This window comes from Zootoca vivipara, chromosome 13 (assembly GCF_963506605.1).
Source record: "Zootoca vivipara chromosome 13, rZooViv1.1, whole genome shotgun sequence".
Taxonomy (NCBI): domain Eukaryota; kingdom Metazoa; phylum Chordata; class Lepidosauria; order Squamata; family Lacertidae; genus Zootoca; species Zootoca vivipara.
This window is the reverse complement of record NC_083288.1, coordinates 10,823,363-10,848,574: the sequence shown is the minus strand read 5'-3', so window position 1 is coordinate 10,848,574 and position 25,212 is coordinate 10,823,363. Positions and strand designations below refer to the sequence as shown.

Below are 25,212 nucleotides of genomic sequence, written 5' to 3'. Positions count from 1 at the left end.
ACGGAAGGGGGGGGGAGGAGAGAAGAAGAATCCTCAGGTAGGAACCTACTTTATTTGCCCAAACCTCAACCTGAAAGTTCTGAGATTTCACCCCCCCCCAAAAAAAAAATGTTGAAAAAAGTCTGGGGCAAATACTTCAGCCCAGTATTAGCATGATATGCAACAGATGATCACTGTGCTTATTTTGCATCCTGTTTAGCTGGGAACCTGCTTTTCTAGATTTCATTGTCATGTAATTTCAACATTTACATTTCCACCCCCCTCTACAACCATGTATACACATGGCCAACTGAGGACACTGCTACATGCATCTGATAAAAGTGAACTCCAGTCCACAAAGCTTATGCCATAATAAATGTGGTAGACTTTCAGATGCTACAAGAAGAGGAGGAGGGTTACTAAACAGACCAGCACAGCTACACCTCCAAGACCCAAAGTTGTTAGTCCAATGCAATGAGGGAGGGTTTGTTAAGTGACTTTGGACTCTGGCACTGGGCAGAGACCATGAAACTATAAGTGGGATTTAGGATAATTATTGGAATTTTGTGAGAGACACACTGACAGTGCTGTTGACTTTTATTTCTGGACTTACTCCATCAGACTTGTCACAAAACAATCTCTGTCATCAAATGGAAGGTCCTTCATATGAGACCAAACTGCCAGTATCTGGAACTAGGAAAGTAGCCACAAGTGTCCATGGAGACACACAACTCTGGAATGCTTCCTTCCCTTGAGGCTGGTGGTTCAGGAACAAGACGAGTTTTTCCTTAGAGAAGGTTGGTGTGTATGCCAAATAACTGGCCATCTGGATAGACATGGCAGTTGTGCAGTAAAATTTCCTCACTGTTCCAGCAATTTTGTGGCTACCTCATTTACCATTGTAGTGCCATTGTGGTGCTCATTTACATCAATGTATACATCAATTGGTGATGGAGATTACCTGTCCAGGTCTGGAGGTAAAGCAGACATCTGGATGAGCTGCTTGCCAAAGAGCCAAAGGGTAGGGAAGGAAGCAGTATATCATATACTGTATAAAAGTTTCCTAAGCCTTCCACTTTCATACTATGCCAGGAGGAGAGGGAGAGAAGTTTTGCTGCTGCTGCTGCTGCCCCCACCCCATAGCCAGGTATGTCTACTTCTGGTTAGCAGGAGTGGTGATGATTATGAGTGAACTCCAGTATGAGCCTAGGCCCAAATTTGACAAGATTTCGATTAACCTTGCACTGGAGTGAGGCATTTTGAACTGAGGTTATATTCCAAATTCCTTCAACTCAAGTTGCACTTCTATCATCAGTAATTCACAGAGGTACCATCTTAATTTTGAAGGACAAAACGTTTACATAACATCCCAAAGAAGAAAAATGATTTAATGTGAAGACAAGAAATAAAATTAATTCACTCCAGCAATGTATAAGAAAATGCCATACTGATTTCAAGAGACTTTCTCTCTATGTCAGTTGGCTTAAAGCTGCAAACCTAACAAGCTTGAATGAGCAGCAAGTCAAACAGCTTTTGCTTAGTCCTATAGTTGTTAAGTTTTATGGCTAAAGTCCAAGGTTCCCCCATCTTTAAACAAGTTATATTTATATTCACTTGACCTGACCTATCTCTCAAGCTAATTTACACATTTAAATATTATTCTAAGCAAATATACCAGAATAGGCTCAGAAGGAGAACATTATGTATTTTCATAAGTTTTTCTGAAAAATTCAATACATACTTTTATCTGTCTAGTTCACAAACAAGGAAGATTCCAATTCAACAAAAAAATTTTTAAAAAAACCCTAAATACATTTGTTTGAAAATGCAAAAATTGCTACTCATGTTTTGCACTGCACACTCAAAATTTGTAAACAGTTATGCTAAATAAAATCATTTACTGTTTCTAACAATAAAATCTAGAACACATAACCTTGGCTGCATTTCTTGAGATTGGAGTAGCTTATTAGTACAAAACAACTTCTGCAAGTGCCAAGTCTATTTTTTCCTTTGTGGGTGGTGAAAATCTCTTGGGAGCCGCAGGTTTCATAATCCAGCCATATATTAAAACATGAACTGAAAAACATCTTTGAATGCAGTAGCAATCTATTAGATAGCATGTTCCAAGTAATAGGATCTTCAACAGCTTAAAGCAAGAAAACAATGCAACGAGTAATACTCTATTAAGGTAAACAAAATAATACTACTACAACATAAATTTTCACTAGTTCAATGTAAAAGTGGACATCTTATTTTAAAAGGCAATACTAAATACATTATATAAGAGCTGTAAGTAAGCAATCAGAATTCTCAGCACAACACCTCTGATTCACAACAGCAGCCTATTGATGGTTTCTGTGACAAGAGTTTTCAAGAGACAAAAACCCTTTTGCTGCAATGATTTTTTTTTAATGTTTGAAGCAGGCCTGAAAAGATTATTAAAAATATTCAGCTAGAGTACATGCAGGATGCAAATTTTCCACCCCATATACTTACAGGGTTCAGTTCTTCCTCCCCAATAGTCGATAGAATGCAATCTTTCTGCCAGTAAGACAAAAAAATCCGTCTCTTTCACAGGCAATGTTGCCAGCAATCCACCCTCTTGGTTTGTTTGCTGCTAGATCCATATCACTGCTGACAGCATCAGTGTGATGTTACCGTGTCTTGTGAGGTTTGATCCCAAAAGCCAATCTCCCTACAGTGCTTGCATTTTCTGGGTGAGCAAGGAAAGCCAATTCAAGGTCAATTTCAGGAGAGCTGACATAAATGCTAAGCTTCTCTTGCTATTAAGTCCTTTAGCACAAAATAACCCTTCTTCTCTAGACTACCACACAAGTAGTAGACTCTGCAGCTCCCTGGGGGTTAAATTAAGTATTTCCATACAGAATCTCTCTATGGCGCACTTTAATTTGTCCTACCCCTTGTCGGAGTAAATTACAGAAGGGACATGAAGGTAATGGCGCAGTATACCAAGTGAATGATTCACTGATATGCTCCTTAACATTCAGGAGTAACACGAAAGGCTAGCAATGCAACCCAGTCCAGAGCTGATGAATGGTGCAGTGCTGCTGTTGTCATGGCAACTTATAGGGAAAAAAAGCACTACCATGTAAGGTACTGTGACATGGATTCCGGGAATGGTTTATATTAAAAAGCAATAAACCCTTTAACACTTACCTTCTCTCTATTGCATGTCTGTGTAGCCTTCATTTTCAGTCACAACAAATTGTCACATGCATAACCACCTCAAAAAAGAAAAACTGTTTGCACTGGGAATACTGCAGTAGCAGCAGTAACACTGAAATAACACAAAGGCTCCTCTTGCAGTGGTTAAGGCAAGGAAAAGGGAGAAAAATGTTTGGCTGAGAATTAGGATTCTATCAATCATATGTTTGGAACAGAAAACAGGACTAATAGCAGCTCAGCATGTCAGAGGGCTGGCTGGAGACTCAGCGACTCTGCATCAGCTCCAATCCCGGGATACCCCACCCCAGGTGTCAGCTGCAAGCCTCTTCATGAACCATTGCTGGGTTCCTACTCTGCTACAATGATGGCAAGCACAAAGTGGATCTTACGCACACGAAAGGCAACAGCTGGGATCAGAAACCAGCACGACATAATGATCCTAGTAATTGATCAGGATGAGTCGCTTTAAACCCAAACGATCTAAATGGTTGGTTTAAATTATTAATTTAAATCACTGTTGTGTGTTTGGGCAACAGTGGCATCACAAACAGCCACTCCTCAACCTCATGCCAGTAAAAAAAAAACACATACGACACTAGTATGAGAGTTTGATAGTTTCCTGTTAACATAAAAATATACTAATCCAAATGTGATTGGCAAGAAGAAGAAGCTTGGGAAAGGAGGGACATCCCCCCACTGACGTCTATTGCATAATTGGGGGGGGGGAAGAAGCCTTGCTTCTGCCTGCAGCACCTTTCCTGAAAAGTTTTGATGTGCTTCTCCTCAATCCTCTCAACAGGGCTGAGGACCACCTCCAAAAGATATTACCATCACCACACTGCTTTGCCCCATACTATCCCTTGCTTTCTCACAGTTGGCCCTTTCACAGGTTGGTCCTGGGACTCATTTTCTCTCCTGCAAGAGGCTGCTCCCTACCCCACCAATAATCTTTGGCCACAGAAGCAATTGCCTCTTTCTTTCTCTTCCCCTCCACTTGCCTGATCTCTCTCCTCCTCCTCTGGCATCTCTGGCTCAATGCCACCTGTCCTGCCCTCTTCCTCCATGTCTCTTTCTTCCAGCTGCCCATTCTCCTGTGCATTCCACTCTCCTCCTTTGCCTTCCTCCTCACTCTAGATTTTGATCTGGCTCCTGCCATGCCAGCTCTCCTCCACTACTCACAGGAACCTGCTTGTCCTCTGCCTGCCATCTCCTCACCTCCCTACCAGCTCGTTGCAACTCCCTTTTGAGCATGCCACTGCTGCTCTACTCTGTCTCCTCCTCACAAACTCCCCTGTAGTTCTGTGGGCTCTCTGCATAGCCCATGACTCCACAGCAGCTGCTTGGGATATCTGGAGGTGACAGAGGCTATGGCCACCCTTGGGGCTCTTCTGCAGGAGCCAGGGAAGGAGAGTAGCAACGCTTACTCCGAACATTAGGTCACAACCACCAGATGTGAGGGGGAAGACAAACTGAAAATAATTTGACTCAAGTTTCCCAATTTAAAATTCATATATTTCCAAAGCAAGTACACACCTTAACTGGTTACCATACCAATCAGAACTTGTTGCTTTATAAATAAATACACCTTTACACAAGGTAGGAGCTTAATGAGGAGCTGCCTTGGAAGACAATTCAGAAACTTCAAGTAGCACAGAATGTGACAGCCAGGATAGCAAGTACAGCAGGTATAGCATCAATACAGTATTTTAACATATCATTCTTGGTGGGTGTGGGTGTGTATAAAGACACACAAACACACTCCAGGAATGATGGGAGCTGTAGTCCAACAATATATGGTTTCTCTATGCCTGCTATTAGAGAAGCAGCAGATTAAAACTCCCAAATGGAATTAATAAAATACACATTTCTGTTTTGAAGGCAGGACAGCTCCTTGCTCCCATGTTTGTTTTAGAGTGGTTGGTATCTTATATCCCTGCAACCTTCTTTAGGTCTCCAACATTCAAGAGCCACAAAACCTCAACCTAGGCAAGAAGCTCAAACCAGTCAATGGAAAGAAACGGGCTATATTATGTGTTTGGAAATGATGTTTGATGTTTTTTTACTTTCCCAAATATTACTCTCACATTTGATCTACAAAATACACATTACTCTATTTTCCTTCATTATGAGTCCAAGGTATCACTATACTTGCTTGTAAAATAATTGTGACAATAGCAATGTTGTTTTCCCCAATATTGCTCTTTCTCATCAGACTCTCAAACCATTCTGCATTTTTCCAAACCATTTGTCTATGGTACGTTCGCCTTACAAACACATCTTGAAGAAAAGGCATAAGAGTTTATTGTACCATGCAAGTGGAGATAAGTAGCTAAGAATTACAGGTGTATTCCTGTGCCTTTGGGCTATGATGCAGTCTCTTTCACAGCTTCTTCATAAAACCACACACCTTACATGTTCATCGAGCATTACTCCACCCACAGCAGACTATTTTTGTGTTTTATGCCTCTCTCCGTTTCCACCCCCAACAATTCTCTGAAGGCTCTGAGTTGCTTGGCAAAGGAATTGGCTGCATTCCAAGTTCGGCAGGGATAGCTAAGACACCCTGCGGTCCTTTTATTCAAGATAGCATTATGGGTTTATCTTGCCTGTGAAGAACAGAAAGTACCCAACCTGTCCTCCGTTATGACATCCTGGCTCAACCTGCAAAGGCAGCCTGCTAACCCTTTGGCCTATTAAGTTTTCTCAGATGGGCTAGTTCTCTGTGTTGGCACCTTTACAAGCTCTGAGTCCGTCTGCAGCTTCTTCTGCCCCCTAATTTTTGAAATAAGAGTGTAGAATCCAACAGGATCACAAATTACCAGGGTTCCAGAATGCCCTCCCCACACATGAACATAATCCTACTTATATCGAATCTTTGTGTGGGTCTTGGAAGCCAGCTTAGATGCCAAACTTGGCTGAAAAGCAGTGCATGAATATTATGAATACCTAAAAATAAGAACCCTCCTGGATGAGAACAAAGTTCTCTTTTCACAGAGGCCACCAAGATGCACATAGGAAGCCCAGAAGCAAGGCACGGGTTTAGTAGCACTTTCCCATTCATGATCCACAGTAACAGGCATTCAGGAGTTGGCTACAATATTGACGCTAATATAGCCATCGTGACTTGTAGCTGTTGATTGGCATGCCCTCCATTAATTTGTCTATGAATATGTTACAAAATACAGAAATGGAAACATTAAAAATCTAAGCACCATGTAAGGTAAAGGTAAAGTGACCCCTGACCATTAGGTCCAGTTGTGACCGACTCTGGGGTTGCGGCGCTCATCTCGCGTTACTGGCCGAGGGAGCCGGCGTACAGCTTCCAGATCATGTGGCCAGCATGACAAAGCCGCTTCTGGCGAACCAGAGCTGCACACGGAAACGCCGTTTACCTTCCCACCGGAGTGGTACCTATTTATCTACTTGCATATTGACGTGCTTTCGAACTGCTAGGTTGGCAGGAGCTGGGACCGAGCAACAGGAGCTCACCCCTTTGCGGGGATTCAAACTGCCAACCTTGTGATCGGCAAGCCTTAGGCCCTGTGGTTTAACCCACAGCGCCACCAGCGTCCCTAAGCACCATGTAGGCCTGCCTGATTTTTCTGTCAAACACAGTAACCTGGATTCACAACTGCTCCATAGGGACACAGTTAATTCGGTCACCAAATACAGTCATACCTCTGGTTAAGTACGCTTCAGGTTGAGTAACTTTCAAGTTAAGTACGCCGTGGACCCATCTGGAACAGATTAATCCACTTTCCATTACTTTCAATGGGAAAGTTCGCTTCAGGCTAAGTACACTTCAGGTTGAGTACTTTCAATTTAAGTACTCTGCAGACCCGTCTGGAACGGATTAATCTACTTTCCATTACTTTCAAAGGGAAAGTTCGCTTCAGGTTAAGTACACTTCAAGTTAAGTACAGACTTCCAGAACCAATTAAGTACTTAACCCGAGGTACCACTGTACATTTTATTCGTACTATCAAATTTGATCCTTATCTTCCTCTAAGGAACTCATGGGTGCTTGTAATAAGCTATCCCACGTAATTCTCAAAACAGTCACTTATGGTAGGAAAGACAAGGCTAGTAACTGGCTCCAGGTCCCAAAGTGAAAGAGATGTGACCCAGGTCCCTGTGATCTAACAGTCGCTAGATTAGCTCTCCAATTAGGTTATGAATTAACCAATAAAGTTTCTATACTTTGTCATCATAGACAATTTGTTGCCACAAGTGACAAAACTATTTTTCAGACAAAGGTGGTGTCAGAAAGGTTATGTTAGAAATCTGACAAGTAGGACATGTAGGGATTATAAATTCATATTTTGATTAATTTCAGGGCACACCAGGATTTAAAAAATTAATTCCAAAAACAACAACAACATTTTATGATAGGATTAATCATACCATTTCTATCACAATAGCTAAATTGGATTGAAATGGCTGCATGAATTTACACCTTTGTTTATTGTTTGATAGCCAAAAGATTTGCAATTCTACATCAATTCTAGTCTGACAGGGTCTTACCCGTGATGGGAAAACCTCCAATGGAAAGTGCCAATATGAGGCTTAAGAATCTAAGTACTTTATAATTTACTAAATAAAATAAACTAATTGCATTTATTTTAATTAAGTAAAAGCTACAATGTGCCAAATAGGATTACTGAATCCAGAGAAGCACAAAAAGGTACAACATTTCAATTATATTTCAATTATAGTCAGATTAGGGGGGGGATGTTTTCCCATTTCTTCTCTTCTCTTCTTAGTAGTATCTTTTTTCTGTAAATAATTATTTATTTCTACAAGTACAAAAATATCATTAAAAAATTACCAGCCTGCATAGCTGCCAAGTTTTCCCTTTTCTCGCAAGGAAGCCTATTCAGCATAAGGGAAAATCCCTTTAAAAAAGGGATAACTTGGCAGCTATGCCAGCCTAAGTAAACTTCCTGAAACTGCAGAGATACTCATGCAGTGTAGGACACGTGAGACATTTGAATTAAGAAGAATGTTGTCGAATATATCCTGTTGTGTCAATTCCACACTCCAACATTCCAAAAGCCTCAACTGGCATAATTGTCATCCCAGGTCTTTTACAGAGGAAGAACAGATTTGGTGTCTTTTAAGAAAGTTCAGTAAAATAGAAGATTGAAGTAATATCCTAACAGCAGCATTGGATGACCTGGTGGATGATGGGAGGAGTGTAGTCCTGTTGGTTCTCCCTGGGTGTCTCAACCATGGTCTATTTCTGGCTCATTTGGCTGGAGTGAATCTGGGAAGCAGAATGCTGTGGTGGATCTGCTTCTTCCTTGCAAGATGAATCCAGATGCTGGCGCAAGAGGACTTCTGTTCTACCTCATGGTACCTTAGGGCAGCGTTTCTCAACCGGTGTTCCGCGGCACAGTAGTGTGCCGTGGGACACTGGCTGGTGTGCCGCCACCTGCGGCGAGGAGAAGGGCGCTGACGGACTTCCGGCGAGGCAAGATGGCGCGCGGCACGGCAGCGCAAAGCTCCTGAGAGCGACTAGCATGCCTGTGCCGCCAGCCTAGCCTCCAGACCGCCGGAACCGCCGCCGCCAGTACGCCAGAGCGACAACAAAAGCGCCCGGCCGGAGGATCGCCAGACCCCTGGGCTCCGCAGCAGCCGCGTGGGCGTCGGAATCGCCCGGCGGATCAATCGGGGAGCCGCTAAAGCCCCCCAGCGAGCCCGCCTGCGGCCAGGAAGAGCTCCGAAGCTCGGGACCTCCCTGCCTCGCCACCGCAGCCGTCGCCACCCCAGCCGCCCCAGGAGAAGAGGAAAAGGAGGGAGCCCCCCCCCAGGTGAGGGAAAAAGGGAAAGATAGGGAGGAGAGGGCCCCTCGCCACCCCCCAACCCAGGTGGGTCCCCCTCCAAACTAAACTACCGTAAATATAGGGCGGCACAGAGTTGGTGTGCCGCGGGATTTTTTTATAGAACAAGTGTGCCGTGGCCCAAAAAAGGTTGAGAAACACTGCCTTAGGGTGCCTCGGAGCACCATCTTGTCTCCAGGCTTTTTACATGAAGCTACTGGGGGGGGGGAGGAAGTCAACTGGAGTTTTGGAATAATGCTGATAACATTAAATTCTACCTCTCATTTCCACCTACTAACAGATATCTGGAGGTAGTTTTGGGATAAGGTAAAGGTAAAGGGACCCCTGACCGTTAGGCCCGGTCACGGACGACTTTGGGGTTGCGGCACTCATCTCGCTTTACTGGCCAAGGGAGCCGACGTACAGCATCCGGGTCATGTGGCCAGCATGACTAAGCTGCTTCTGGCGAACCGGAGCAACACACGGAAACGCCGTTTACCTTCCCACCGGAGCAGTACCTATTTATCTACTTGCACTTTGATGTGCTTTCGAAGTGCTAGGTTGGTGGGAGCAGGGACCGAGCAACGGGAGCTCACCCCGTCGCAGGGATTCAAACCGCCGACCTTCTGATCGGCAAGCCCTAGGCTCTGTGGTTTAACCCACAGCGCCACCCGAATCCCAATTTTGGGATAGATGAGGGCTAACAAGCTGAAACTCCACTCTAAAAAGACAGCCATACTGTGGAGGAAAGGTCAGCCTACGTAGATGGAGGTCTGCAACTGGTTCTGGATTGGATTCTACTCTCTCTGAACCATTCCGTTTTGCATATTGGAGGTCCTCCTGGACTCAATGCTATCTGAGGTGGAACACCAGTCCTAGGCCCTATTTGGAAATGCTGTACTTTATCTCAATTACTCATATCCTGGTTATGTCCCGATTAAACTATGGTGATGTACGTTACATAGAATTGCCTTTAAAGACAGTTTAGCAGCTTCTGGTACAGAATGCAGCTGATGGACGCTTGTGAACGTTGGGTGTTCAGAGCCTACTAAATGGTCTTGACCTTTTCAATGCCCTAAACTAGCCTCATCAGGGGTGCTGAGAGCTATCAAAAATATATGGAGGCCATTAGGCTGGGAAAAGCTACCCTATACAGTTTCCTGAGCCAAAATATGTCCAGGCATTAAGATCACCAAGTGACCATGTTCATATGTCCACCATATTGGACATATTGGCAGGTATAATAAACAGGGCTTTTTCAGTCATGGCCTTGTCACTGTGGAACTCCATTTCAATTTGTCTCCCTCGTTGTTTTAAAGACCTTTTTACTACAATCCATCCACCTTTGTTTAAAAATGAAGGGCTGGATTTTGAATTATTATTTGAATGGCAGCCTCTGCTGAAAAACAAGCTCCATCAGGCTCCTCCCTCAACTGTTATCTACAATAGCTATTCCATAAGGGTATAGGAGACAGAGACAGAGACAGAGAGAGAGATGGGACTGCAGCACCTCTCCATCGACTCTGCTGAAAAACCAGCAACTTTTGGAGCCACCTCTGCTTTCCCCTACTCCACCCTCCCAACCCCTTTTTCATTTGCGTCACATCATGTAAGCCAAAAGGAAGTGACTGCCTTATCACTGACATTTATAAATAACTATGAAATCGCTGGCTGAACAGCAGGAATAATAACGCTATTACATCATTCTTGCTTTATGCTTTAATGTGTGATAACGTTTAACTGTTTTGTGTGAATCATTGGTCTGAAATGATATGTGCTACTCTTCTAGTTTTTAACATTTTAAATAGTGGTGGGTTTTTTTTAATAAAGTTTTTAGGATACTGATTGCCACCTTGGGATAACTTTTTGTTTTAAAAACACACACACCATCAAGTGAAGAACACACTAATAGATAATCTGCTCTGGCAGTTAGGAGACCATATATATTCTTCCAGAAATGCAATTAAGTAAAGCATTTTTATTTGACTCAGCCAACATAATGCATAGGGTAGAAAAATGAAAGGTTGGGTAGCCAAACTGGTGTCAAAGATTTAATGGTTACTGTGGCATCTTTCCATTCTGGATGCAGGTGGGAAGAACAAAGGAAACAATAAACTGCTCCTTCTTATTCACATGTAGAGATGGTTGGGACGTAATTTTTATTGCTTTGTTATTTTTGTAAACCACTTTGAGATTGTTATTTTTAAACTATCAAGTGGTATATAAATTATGTGAAATAAAGAAATAAGTGAGGTTTAAAAACTAATCAATCGTCATTGTTGAAATAATGGTTCAGATCGGTTGCAAAAAAGGCCAAACCACATGAAAACGTGAAGAAAGAAATACTTGTCATTATTTAAGATAAAGTACATGAGAATTGTGATGATTTTTAGATTGTTTGCACTTTAGTGTCTTTGGTTTTTTTTTAAAAAAAAATCAATCTAACTACTAACAAATATTGTAGCTGATGTGCCAGCAGAAGCATCTCTCATGGTGTCTGCTGTAAGATAAATGCATCATCTTAAAAAAGATAGCTTTTTTCAGAAGTACTGCATTATTAATATACATATTTATGCAAATTGATTAATCAAGTAAAGCTCAAACAATGAATCAATTAAGTTTTCTTTTATTGCATGACAGCCCTAATTAACAACTAATTCAAGCACTGTCAGGTATGACTAGTAAAGTTGAGGAAGGAATTGAGAGTTCTAGGCCTTACTTCCTGCCCAGCATCACTGACGCCATTATCTTAGACCAGAAGTGGGGAACTACGGCCCGCTAGATGCTGTTGGACTACAGCTCTCATCATCCCTGACCACTGTCTGTGCTCCTTGGGGCTGAAAAGAGCTAAGGGTCCGGTAAAATCTTGAGCGCCACATGTTCCACACCTCTGCTTTAGACGAAGCAAAATATGAGACCATGTCTGCTTTCCCAAACCTGGCCTTTGCCTCTGTTCCCTACAAATGTAACCTCAGGTCCAGGCCCTGAGCAGAAGATAAAGAGTTATATTTTTGAGCAAAGTCTGAAATTATATAAAGGGTGGGAAATTTCCACCTCAGAAACTTGGCTCTTGTTTTGTTTTGTTCATACAAGCCAGGAGTGCAGAGAAGTGCCATACCCATTTCAGAGGGCCAGGGCATACAGTTTTGCACCCCACAGCAATGTTGTCTGCAACTGCAGTTCCTTATGTTCCATCACAGAAAGGAATGGCAGCTGCTTGCTTATATGAGAGAAAGAAAAGGACTTGTAACCAGGGACACAGCTGGCTTGTAAGGCGCTAAGCCCCATATCTGCACCAGGAAGTCCCAGGGCCTGGGGAGAGAAGCAACTTCTGAACCCTCAAGTATGTCCCAGATTATAGGCCATTTACTTATCCCAGAAAACTCAATGGAAGCTCAATGGCATCCCGTTATCTTTTTTGATCACACTAGAATATGAAACTTCTGTGAACAGAGAAAGAAAAGGTCGATTTCTATCCCACTTTTTATAAATATTGAAAGGTACTTGATATGATATGATTTGTTTTGTTTGTAGAGGACTTCTAACATGAATATTGCATACAGCCCAAACTTGCTCAACTTGGTACAAGTTTCAGACAAGGGGGATTATCAATGGAGCTTTGTGGAAAGAAACTGCGTGGAAGTTTTGGATGGGATGGTGGAAACAGCCTTTATTCAACATTTCAAACTCACTCAAGTCATGTAAGTTCCTTACCAGTTAATTTCTTCATGGGCTGGAGCCGAACACTGATAGACTGATGTGTTAGTAATGGGGAGGATGGGAGAGAGCGGGACATGCCTTCCATAATCCGAATGTGCTGCATACCTTCAGGCACTGGGAGTGTTGGGATAGCATACTCTGGTTCAAAAGCACAGTCGTTCTCTGTGGAGCTGCCACCTAGGAGAAATATAAGAAATAAAAGATCATTAACCAAGTATTGCCTCTTTGTTTAAAAGGCATACATACATTCTTAAATTTGTATGCAACCTTTCCATTACCGGTTTACAACATGGAAAAAAATTCATAATTATAAACTTAACAAAAATAATCATAATGAATAAAACATCCAAAAGTACACAACCAAACTGAGCAATCTCCACATAAATCATAAGAAGATATAAAGTAAGAATCCAAAATATTAATGTTAATAGCAGCAACAACAACACCCAACAAAAACCCTAAACGATACTCCAGTTCATAGATAGTGTCTGTGACCCTTTATCCATTATCATAAACTGAAATAGGACATTTTCTTCTAACAATCAAGATGCTTCATCTGACCCACAGGTGGGCAACCTGCAGCCCACAGGGCACACGTCTCCCAGCAGGAGCTCCTGGCAACAGCCTACCAGGAGTGTTGCTGCTGCTGTTTTTTTTGAGAGAGTTGAGGTTGGCACCTTCATTATACACCTTTAGGTGCCAGGCAAAAATGCTCCTCTATAACTAGGCCTTTGGCTGGCTGACATCCTATGCCCTATTATTATTATTATTATTATTATTATTTATAATGTATACCCCACCCACTCTGGGCGGCTTCCAACAGAATATTAATAATACGATAAACATCAAACATTAAAAACTTCCCTTATATGTTATAAGGGGAAGGGCTTATAGAGAACAGCCCCCTCTCATCAGAAGCAGCCCATCTTCAAGCAGTCATGAAAGCGAAGGGACGGATGAGGAAAGTCAGGAGACGGAAAGGGAGTGCCAGACCTCTGGCAACATCCAGGAGCCCCTGCTCCACAGGCAGGAAGAGAGGGAGAGGGAAAGAGAGGAGAGGACACAGGCAGAACGCAGATCCTACCCCCCCCCCCGACTCCGGAATTGAGGAGGAGGAGAAAGGGGAGGAGATTCACTGTCCCGAGGCTTTTATGTTGGTCCAAATCGCGGAAGGGGGCAGTGCCGGATTCTGATTCGGAATGAGGAGACATAAAACTGACAGCTCACTACACTGTAAATAATGTGCACTAATAAAGACTTTTGAAAGACAAGCATGTGGAAGGTCGTTACTCAGGAGTAGTCACAATAATCCCTGACATATGTGTTGGGTTGTTTCTGTTTTTATTTTGATTATGTATTTTGGGGTTTTATAGTCTGATTTTATCGTGTGAACCATCATGAGACCTGCAGGTATAGGGTGATATACAAATTAAACAAACAAACGGACTTCTTTGTTTCACTCATGGTGAAAGCACAATTGACAGGAACTAGAGAAAGTGCCTTCTGAGTACCAGTAGCTATGCCGAAACTGCGGAACTCTTTGCACCATGAGGCTGAACTGGTCCCTTCTCTTGCCATTTTCCAACAGCTGGAAGACTCTTCATTTTTATCCCAGCAGGTTTCGCCTTACAGTATAGATAACGTTTTATTCAATTATGTTTATTTTTATTTACTGAGTATGTCCCTACCTTATCTCACTTTGTCTGGTTTTGCATATTGTTATTCTATTATGAGGTTATGGTTCCAACTACAGAAAGCCACCCTGAGTAAGTTGTGTGCATTAGAAAGGCAGGATATAAATCCCTATATAAATAAATAAAATATATTTCCAAGTCCTGCCTATTAAGTATTGCAGATTCAATTGCTCATCCATTTTTCACATTCTATGTTCTTTACTTCTCCTCCAAGGAAAGCCATACTTCGTTTGTTTAGCCATGCAAACACTGACGAGGAGAGTGCCTCCCTTATATGTTTTAGAGAACTGTTTAGATTAGAGAACTTATTAGCAAATGTCAAAAGGTTTTTTTGGGGTGGGGAGAGAAGCATGGGCCCTATCCTAAAGAGAGCTAAACTAAAGAGAGCTAACATTGAACTTGTTCCACTACAGGGTCATCTTGTGCAACGAGATTTTCTGCACAAACCAAACTGACATTGCTGGGTACAACTCATTGGCTCATCTTGCCTTAGAGAGGCATTAGCACTAATACTGTTATAATGTATTTATTAAATTTATATCCTGCCCTTCTTCCCAAAGTAGGGCCACAAGAATGACCAAGTGGTCATATTCTGGATTGGAACACTAAAGGCGTACAATAAAAATGAAGTAATATCCAATGTCACAGTCTGCTAACTTCCTTGTAATACAGACATTCCACAATCTGTGTAGCTAATAAGTTACTGACAGAAAATTAAGATAACTTTCTATCAGGTATTTAATTAGATTTCTGTTCAAGATATGAGACGAAGGTTCGTCTTTCATATTTTGAGTAATTACTTCCTAGAAATATTAATACAGATATGTGTCTACTGCTTAGAGAACTTGAAACTATCAAGTGGATTTTAAATGCTTCAAAATAAATAAATCTGGATTTTTTTTGCAGGTGGAGAAAAAGAGGAAGTATGCAAACAGCTGGCACAGATCTGATTTAGTGGGTTAGTGCTTAGAATATGTTTCCACTAATTTCTTGAAGCAGCCCAACTGAACTGCATTCTGATGTAATATTTTCTCTGAAAAAAGCTGCTGCCACATTATCAAACCCCATTATCCAACAGCTATGCATATTTGTATTCACTACAGTCGTACCTCGGTTTACGACCCGCTCGGGTTGCGAACACTTCGGGTTACGAACTCCGTAAACCCGGAAGTGTTTTCGGGGCGCGTGCGTCCCGCGCATGCGCAGAAGTGCACGCTCGGTTTGAGACCTTTTCGGGTTACGAACCGCGATCTGGAACGGATTGTGTTCGTAACTCGAGGTACTACTGTATTCCCAATAAAGTATGCTCAACAAAGCCCACTCCAAGAAGAGAAGTGGGGGCTACTAATTCAAGGAAACAGAACATTATTTTGTCCAAATCACATTTAATGGAAGTACATACATAAAACTATTCACAGGAGTCTATCTTCATCCTTAAATGTTTGGTGTTTCTAAAAAGATTGTGCATCGCTGCAGACTGAAATACACTAAAATATAAAATCACAAATGGGCTCTGCAGCAAGGCATATGTAATATCTGAAAATCCATGGTTTACTTACCTTGCCCAGAATGGCTCTGACAGTAGTCTATGCTTGCCTGCCTTCGGTCTGATGGTTCCTCGCTTCCTCCATCTGCAGGAGAACCAAAACAGCACAAGTAAATCAGCAAGGCAGATAGATCTTGCAGGCGCAGCTTCTCTTCCAGTAGCATCACTATCAGGCTAGGAAGCCAGCTGGTTTTCTTTTGGTTGCAAGAGGGGAAAAACAACCCAGGAGCAAAATCTCTTTGGTTCTTGTCATTAATCCCTGAACCAAAGGCCCCCAAAACTACTTTAAGAGTCTTTCAATGCCTCCACAAATATCTGGACAAAATCACAATGCCCATCATTTAATTTTACAAGTGAGATCTAAATCATTTAGATAAACTGATCAAAAGAAGTAGTTGATAATATTCAAAATAAAACCGGTAGTTGAAAACCAGCTGCTTATTCTATGAAATATTCCTTCACACTGAATTTATTATCCAAACAATCATAATACACAAATGTTTCTTATATTGTGGGGCTGTACAGAAAAAAAGTTGCAGCAGCAGAAACTAACATGCAAATAAACCTTTGTGGATAAATGGGGACATGGAAATCTTATGCAATTAACCACACGTCATTCCCATTGATCAAATTACAAGATTAGTTACAATAGATAAACATGTCAATACATATATACCAGAATGTGTCGCGTATTCAAACTAGAATGTGCATTCAAGTAAAGCCATTAACAGCTAGCTGAAGCTTATATTAAGTATATAAACTATAAATTTAATTACAAATGAAAGAGCGAAGGAGGCAGACATTACAATACTAGATAGTAGTAGCAGGACAGGCTACACACTTGAAGCATCCCATGCCAAATGTGATATTCACTACCACATAGCCTTAGAAATCTAGTCCTACCCAAGCAAGAGTCACAAACACACACACACACACATAAGAGTGAGACATCCAATGCTAAATAACTTCCACAGAGAAAGTTAGGCCTCAGACTCTCCTTGAAAACCTGCCCCAAATATCTTTGATGCCACCATTCAAGTCTAGACGGTGTCTACAGGAGTAAATACTTAAAATTCTGAAAATCACATTAATGTCAAGCCAAACATCAATCGGTGATCAATAAAGAAAAAAAGACACAAAACTTAAATCAATTTGTTTGATAGACTCATTGCTGAGAAGCAGTTTTAGCTCCTGCTTCTTTATTTGTCAATGCTACTTTGATGCAGTGTTAGAAACTGAGATATGAAAGCTAGGAGCTAAATGGCACCTTAAACCTAGGTTATGGGCACAACAACAGAATGTCTAGGCATTTTTTTTATAACAAGAATACAAAGATGAAAATGAATGAACTGCAGCTAAAATATTACAGTATGTTTATTTTCCACATGTTCTAGTCTTTCCCCTACCCACCCACCCCTAATATTCTTAAGAGGGTCTCTTCTATAGTCTTCAAAGAATAGCTGGATGTGGGGAGGCAGAAAAAGGTCCTCCTTTCCTTCCACACTTTAGTTTCAATCTGAAATCTTAGGCTCAGCAACTGCTCATGCTAATTAAATTCCCTGTCGCAAAATGAGCCTAGAACAATGGGAGTTTCAAACACTGCTTTGATCCTGGTACAGTGGTACCTCTGGTTAAGAACTTAATTTGTTCTGGAGGTCTGTTCTTAACCTGAAGCACCACTTTAGCTAATGGGGCCTCCTGCTGCCGCCGTGCCGCCGGAGCACGATTTCTGTTTTCATCCTGAAGCAAAGTTTTTAACCTGAGGTACTATTTCTGGGTTAGAGGAGTTTGTAACTTGAAGCGTTTGTAACCTGTTAGTTTCATTGGATAAGGTGGGACCTCTGAACAGATTTAGGAGAAGCCAGCTTGCGTATTAAATTGCAAAATCACTTACACATCCTTCAAAAAGACTTCCATAAATGTATTTCAACATCAATTAATCAAAAATCAATTATTTAAAAGGCATGTGATATGAGTAACACAAAAAACCCACAAATTTTATAAGTTGGCAGTCCTTATTTGTTTTGGTAATGTCTCTATAGGATTTTTAGGATTTTGCTACAGCTTTGGTAGAGAATCTTTTTCAGCTCAACGCCACAGTCCCTTCCAGGCAGCCAATCAGGGGATAAATGCTAACTGGTAGGCGGGGCCAGAGACAAAATAGGGAGGAGTAAATGTGAATGTTACCTTTGTGTCTTAGCCTAGTTTGTTCAGAACACTCACAATCTACTCTATTTTTCATTCAGACAAGCATGAAACGCTCAAAAAAAGTGCAAAGCAGGGCTAAGTACAGGTATGGCCCCGGAGTGGGTGTCACCTTGTGAGACACACACAGAGAGGTCTGGAGGACCATATGTGGTCTCCAGGCCTGACGTTCTCCACTGTCATGCTTCCACCCAAAGTCATGAGAGCAGCTATTACTTGAGAATAAGAAAGAGATCTTCATTCATGCTCGTAGCAGTACAACCTCAGCAGCTATCACAAGGTCCAGAAGTCATGGTTTCAAGGCATAACTGAACAAAAGCTACAAATATGTCCCAACAGTTGGCACACACTTCTTGCCAAGCTTTTAAAGATGAAGTGGGGTGAGCAAGTTCACGAGATTCTATTTCCCTACAGATATGCAGCACAAACCCATCCATACTCATCTGGGTGGGTGTATCTGATGCCCCAATGAAGGTGGTGCCTAGCTCTCTGTGACAAGATTGTGCCCTTCCCCTCTGCCTCCAGCGCCATCACTGTCCAGCTCCTCCCTCCGGCTGGTTGAAGTCTTCCTTGCTCCCTGACGTCTCTAGGTATTATTGGTACAGCACATTATAGAATGGAGATTAGTACAGTGGCATGTCTAATTGAGCTTTATATATCAAGCTAGAAAAGTTACTGGCCTGTTTTTTTAAGAGCTCTTGGAAGACTAGCAAAAATAAAAAAGCTTTCTACCTGGTGGGCTAGCAGAGAAGGGACTGAGAAATCTCTCCTTCCTATGCCAGCCTGCACTTGCCTGCACAGAATTAATTCCATTCACTTGCTTGCAAGGAGTTCTTACGTACAAGGCTGATCAAATTAAATTCAGCACAGGTTGTATGAGTCAATGATTCATTTGTGACAAGTATTACTCAAGGGAAAACTAAGGTCAAACAGCATGTACAAACAGTGGATTTGAGAATGCCACATCCAAACTCCAAATGACAGAAATTCTCCATAGCCCTTAACAATTATGCTCTTGGAAGCAAATGCCTCCACGGGAAATGAAAAATCCAAGAAGTCTGAAAATTTATCAAATATGAAGCGTATCTGGTGTGTCATGGAGCTGGTGTCCAATTGCCTTGCTGTTTATCCAGGATCAGCTATCATAAAAGCTATCAACCAACTGCTTTGCTACAGTCACATATGCTGAATTCCTGAGTTCCTTTGGCTTCCTCTGATCTGATAGTATCTACAGTATAGTCACTCCCTCTGAAGGCAGAGGGCCTTCTCAGTAGTGGTGCCCGCTCTGTGGAACGCCCTCCCATCATATGTCAAAGAAATAAACAACTATCTGGCATTTAGAAGACATCTGAAGGCAGTCCTGTTTAGGGAAGTATTTAATGACTGATGTTTTAATGTATTTTCAATATTTTGTTGGAAGCTGCCCAGAGTAGCTGGGGAAACCCAGCCAAATGGGTGGAGTATAAATATATTATTATTATTATTATTATTATTATTATTATTATTATGCTTCCCTTCCTCCTATGCTCATGTTTCTTGAAAGGTGGGCATGATAGTAATATAATGAACAATGCACTCATTTGATATTGGGTATTTTTTGTATAACTGCTACAGAAATTGTGTTTATATCTTTTAGATGCTTTTATACTGCATTTTTTCTTTTTCTTTTGTCAAAGCAGTAATCTGCAAAAATGCAAGCATATAGTTGTGGCAAGGTTCCTTCAGCATGGATGAGAAATACACTGCAACAGGGAACTGCATTAAACAAAGATGAGCCACATCTGGGTAACTCTAGGAACTGAGACAACTCAGCCTGTTCCTGTTGTTGGAAGTAAATCTGTTTGCAAAGAATCTCTGGCTGTGCTCACTTTGTTGATGGAAGGGTGGTACTCTCCTATCTGCTGGAGAAATGACGAAGTGACGTTTCCCACCAAAGCAGTAATACACAGTCTCCAGGCTATGGATCTGGTGCCCCTTCCAACTCACACCTTACATTAGGGACTTCAGTCTCACAATTCCTTCTAGAGCTCCTGGCATTTTTGATCTCTCCCACCATAGGAGCCAACTCAGGGTGCCGTGGGTGCTCGGGCACCCACAATAATATAAATGTGGTGGTCAGGCACATGAAAGCTTATACCTAAGGTGCTACATTATAATTTTTAAATTCTTTTGGAAGGATTCTTTTAAAGACTTTCTTAGATCCTTTAATTTTTGAAGACTTGGTTCTTTTAAGGGAGTTTTTAGGTTTTTAAGAAGAGCCTTTTAAACTATATTTTTAAAGAATTGTTTTAATATATTATGTACATGTGTACGCATGTGACGTCAAATGTCCACCTTGCGGTGGCGGGCACCCACAATCCTGAGGGTGAGATGGCACCCCTGTCTCCCACACCTAAGTGAAGATGGCGTGATGCCATTTCTCATTTGGCTCTTAAGGAAAGAGCAACAAAATTAAGCTAGAAGCAGCTTTATGGGTATCACTACTTTAACAAATAGATTATGAGTTATTCACATACAGAATAAAGAGGAAATGAGTAGTAGTTTTACTGAGTTCGATACTATTAATGTACTCTCCTAACAGGCATGATGCAGCCACGTCTTCCAAAATCCTGTCTCAGGGAAAACACAACCAACCCATTATCTCAGTTTTAAGGAAGCAACTTAACTTCCCCACCCATATACTTCTGCAGCTGATGACAACTAAAGCTTAAGCTCAGTGTCAGAACCATAAAAAACTGCATACTGATGTTCTAAAAAGAAATACATCATTTCCCCTCCCAATTTATAATGTTCATGCCCAAACCACCTATCATCATAGCTGCCAAGTTTTCCCTTTTCTCGTGAGGAAGCCTATTCAGCATAAGGGAATTTCCCTTTTAAAAAAGGGAGAACTTGGCAGCTATGCCTATCATGGCTGAACACAGGTAAGATCTAAAATAAAAAAAATCCTTCAGTAGCACCTTAAAGACCAACTAAGTTTTTATTTTGGTATGAGCTTTCGTGTGCATGCACACTTCGTCAGATACACTGAAACAGAATCCACCAGACCCTTATGTATATTCAGAGGGTGGGGGTGGGGGTGATGGGAATGGGTGATGGGCTGATAGGAGTGGTAAACCTGTTGATGACTGTTAACGACTGTTAATGACTGCAACTGGTCTTGCGGGGGGGGGGGAAGCAAGGGCTGAGGTGCCAAGGAAAGCTTGATCATGTATAATGAGATAAGAATCCTATGTCTTTGTTCATTCCAGGTGGCTCCATGGTTTTAAGCTTGCTAATGAGTTGCAATTCAGCAACTTCTGAGTTGCAATTCAGTCTGTTTCTGAAATTTTTCTGTAATAAAACAGCTGCTTTGAGATCTTGTATAGAATGTCCTGGGAGATTGAAGTGTTCTCCTACTGGTTTCTCTGTCTTGTGGTTCCTGATGTCAGATTTGTGTCCATTTATCCTTTGGTGTAGGGTTTGGCCTGTTTGTCCAATATAGAGAGCTGAAGGGTAAGATCTGTTATCCATTTTTTCCATTCCTCTGAAATTCATTCTAAAAGCTTTTGTGTTAAATGTAAATGAATGCTTTTAGTATCTGATAGCTGTGACAGACTGGGGGGGGGGGTAATTTCTACTAGGAGAGCTAATTCTGCTTCTCCCATACAAGCAATAGATTTTGAAATGGAAGGGGGGAGGGGGGAGAAGGTTAGGGCAAGGGAAGTGCTGTCTTCAGCTTTCTACTCTGAACATTAATTCACCAATAAAGCATCACAATGAAACATTAAAAATGAGAAGGGTCTTTTTTCACGATGCTGTGGTTTGGTTTGGTTTGGTTTGGTTGTTTTGAATACACCTTTATTTTGGGAATTGGCTGCAATGTGGGTAAGGGAACAAACAGAAGAGAAGGCCAGGAATGGATTATCGTGGAGTGAAAGGATCATGGGCTCAGCCCTTGTACTGAAAATGGTGACTACACAAGTGCTGAGGAGCAACTGCTCGCAAATGCATAATACCTGGATTTGCTAGTAGACATGCTCACATCTACTTTTCTTTCCATACTCCAGAACTCAACCCTAGCATTGAAACAAACTCCTGAACAGACCCTGTGGACAGAGCTTTTTTCAGCTGGAACTCACTGGAACTCAGTTCTGGCACCTCTCAGGTTGACGCCATTGCCATTAACAGAATAAAGGAGGAGCTCATTGTGAGTTCTGGCACCTTTTTTTCCTAGACAAAATAGCACTGCCTGTGGAGATCTTGACATAATTTAGTCATGGGGAGGGGGAGGAGATGGGTGTTTCTTTTGAAGGGCTGCTGAAGGAAGAAACAAAATGAAAAGTGGGCTATATATGTTGAGGGAAACAGAAATGCTTCTTCTCTGGATGTAGTTTGCTGGCAGGAGGGAGAAGTTGGTGCTTAAAGGGAGAGATCCTGGGAATTTAATCTGTGCTGGAGACATGCCACTGAAATCTAAGCTCCCTTTCTCAGTTTATTATTTATTTATTACATTATATACTGCCTTTCTGCCTGGGTACCCAGGGCAATTCACTGTCTTAAAATACTTGTTGTTGTTTAGTCGTTTAGTCATGTCCGACACTTCGTGACCCCATAGACCAGAGCCTGCCAGGCACTCCTGTCTTCCACTGCCTCTCACAGCGGAAGACAAATAATTTGTATAAAATATAGAGCAACAGAGTCCTCTCAGGCCAACTAATGGTCTGTTCAGGAACTGGTGGCACAAGCTCCCTGGCCTGGGCTTCCTAGCTTCCACATTCCCTCAGGGCACACAGGTCTTTCTTAAGCATTCCCAGGTCAAGTGAGGAAAAGTGTGTCCAATAGTCATCTCTGGCCATTGATGGTCTCTTCAGGAGCTGATGGTGTGCTGTCCCATTTTAGTTCTAAGTGGCTTCAATTGCTCAGTGCTGAGAGGAAGAAATCTTTATATGTTGAAAGGTATTTGTTACTTGTTTGTGGTTAAGAATTCCATACCATAGTTTACCAAAACTGAGCAAATCATTTATTACGAGGCTTTGTTATTCCTCACCTATGCTTTATGGGTTTTATAGTTGTTTTCCCCCACTTTTTACATCTAAAACTTGCATTCTCTTTCCACAGTGTAGAATCACAGCCCGAAACAGTGTTCGAAATTCCCCAGGCACCAAGCGCATTTCACATTTTGACTATCAGCCACTTGCGACCAAGTAAGCTTCGCTAGAACCAGGTGAGCTTCGCTAGAAAGACCATTCTATCATCAGGGCCCCACTGCAGAAAAGGCATGTTCACCAGAAGCCACCCACTACACTTTAATTAATGAGGACAGCTTGGAAACAGAAGGCAGATGAAGATCCTAACAGTCTGGACAGATGCATATGGAGAGAAGAGATTCTTAAGGTACCCTGATCTCAAATTGTGAAGGGCTTTAAAGCTCAAATTGGCACTTTGGATTGAGTATGGAAATACGACTAGGAGCCTGTGCAGTGGATGGAGCACCAATATAATAGGAACATACGTACATAACGTATGTTCCTATTATATTGTAAGCTACCGGTACCATCAGCAATGGAAGTCCCATGTATAATGCATTATAGTAGTCCAAATCTAGTGGTTACTGGATCGTGAATAACTAAGGACATGTTCTTGCTGTCTAGATAGGCTGGTATTCCAATTGCAAGCCTAAGCTGGTAAGAGGAACTCTGTTCAACGGAGGCAAAGGCCTACACTTTTTGCCCAAGTCAAAAATTGTGGTCACCAGGTTCCTCCTCTAATGCCTCAGGGTTCTGTAATGAAGATAAGGAGGGGCAGATTGGCAATCACTCTAAGTGTCTAATGAATTATAACAGTCTTTCTTTATCTCATAAGAATAAAAACTGTTAACAATTAATGAACAATTAACACACTCCGTAGTGACTCAACACAAACCACTCCTGGTGACTTGGCAACAGTGGATTTGAGGAATAATTAGCTGTTAGTAATTGAATAGCAGTGTCTGTCACAGGTCTTTTCAGTCTAGAAGAGACCACTCTTCTCTCTGCTCTCTTGCCCATCCACTTTCCCTCCATGATTTCTTTCTCTTCATGACATCTCTCTCCAGCTGCTCAGCTCTGCTGCTTCCCCTAGCCTGTCTCCTTTGCTGCCCCACTCTCAACAATCCCTTCTGAAATAACTTTCCACTCTCTTCTCCCCATGCTGTGCCTTTCCCCTCTGCACAGCTCACATGTAAAGGCCCCTAGGAGCAGGCACTACACTCTCTGCCTGCCCATGAAGCCTGCGTCCAGCCTCCCCAAGCAACTTGCTGCTTTGAATCCTGCAGGGCAGGTTGGCCACTTAGAGCAGTAAGGTATCATGGATGCTTCCCTCCAGAACAGCTGGATGTCTCTCCTCCAAACAGCTAAGGAAGTACCATTATCCCTCATTGGCTTGGCTGTTCGGAGAGAAGATGCAGGAGGCGTCTCTTCTACAATCACCCGAGCAACCCCCAGCCTTCCTCCTATCCATGCAGCTAGAGAGGGAAGCAGAAACTGCCACAAACCGGGGATCTGCTAGTATGATCCCCACCTGCCTCTGCAAACTCAAACATGAGTGGGAGGCACCGCATTGGGCATCATGAATGTGGCAAGTGAAAATGTAGAAGTCTGCATGGAGTCTCCTTATCCCCCCAGTGATCAAGTGACAAAAACAGATGAAGGAGAACCCTCAGACTACCAGCCAAACACTTCAGGGGGAGTACAACCCTGTCCAAAACAGAGAATAAACTATACAGTGGTACCTCGGTTTACAAACACAATTGGTTCCTGAAGCGTACTTAACCTGAAGCGAACTTTCCCATTGAAAGTAATGGAAAGTGGATTAATCCGTTCTAGATGGGTCCGCGGAGTACTTAAACTGAAAATACTCAAACCGAGGAGTACTTAAACCAAGGTATGACTGTATAAGCCACACTAAGTAATATGTATGCATTAGAAGGGTGGGACAACATTTTCTTAAATAAAAATGAATATTACAAACTGTAAGATTATAAGGTTAATGGGTGCCTGGTTTGCATGACATGTGCACAAATACTCTCTTCAGCATTTTC

General features: G+C 42.0%; 1 protein-coding gene across 13 annotated transcripts in view; it reads right to left on the bottom strand.

Annotated features, from left to right (window-relative positions):
• Window positions 1–25,212, bottom strand: part of TANC2 (tetratricopeptide repeat, ankyrin repeat and coiled-coil containing 2) — a 196,449-nt gene that overhangs the window by 103,341 nt on the left and 67,896 nt on the right. For 6 of the 13 annotated variants that reach the window (XM_035136412.2, XM_035136410.2, XM_060282288.1 and 3 more), the window contains 2 exons: window positions 15,961–16,032; window positions 12,702–12,884 (listed from right to left, as the gene is read on the bottom strand). The exons of 1 other annotated variant lie outside the window; for it this stretch is intronic. In XM_035136412.2, the coding sequence (XP_034992303.2) occupies window positions 12,702–12,884; window positions 15,961–16,032 (255 nt within the window). Of the gene's footprint in view, window positions 1–2,475; window positions 8,691–12,701; window positions 12,885–15,960; window positions 16,033–25,212 lie in introns of those variants that run through there. 6 more of the 13 variants (XM_060282289.1, XM_060282290.1, XM_060282292.1 and 3 more) reach the window with 4 other exon arrangements.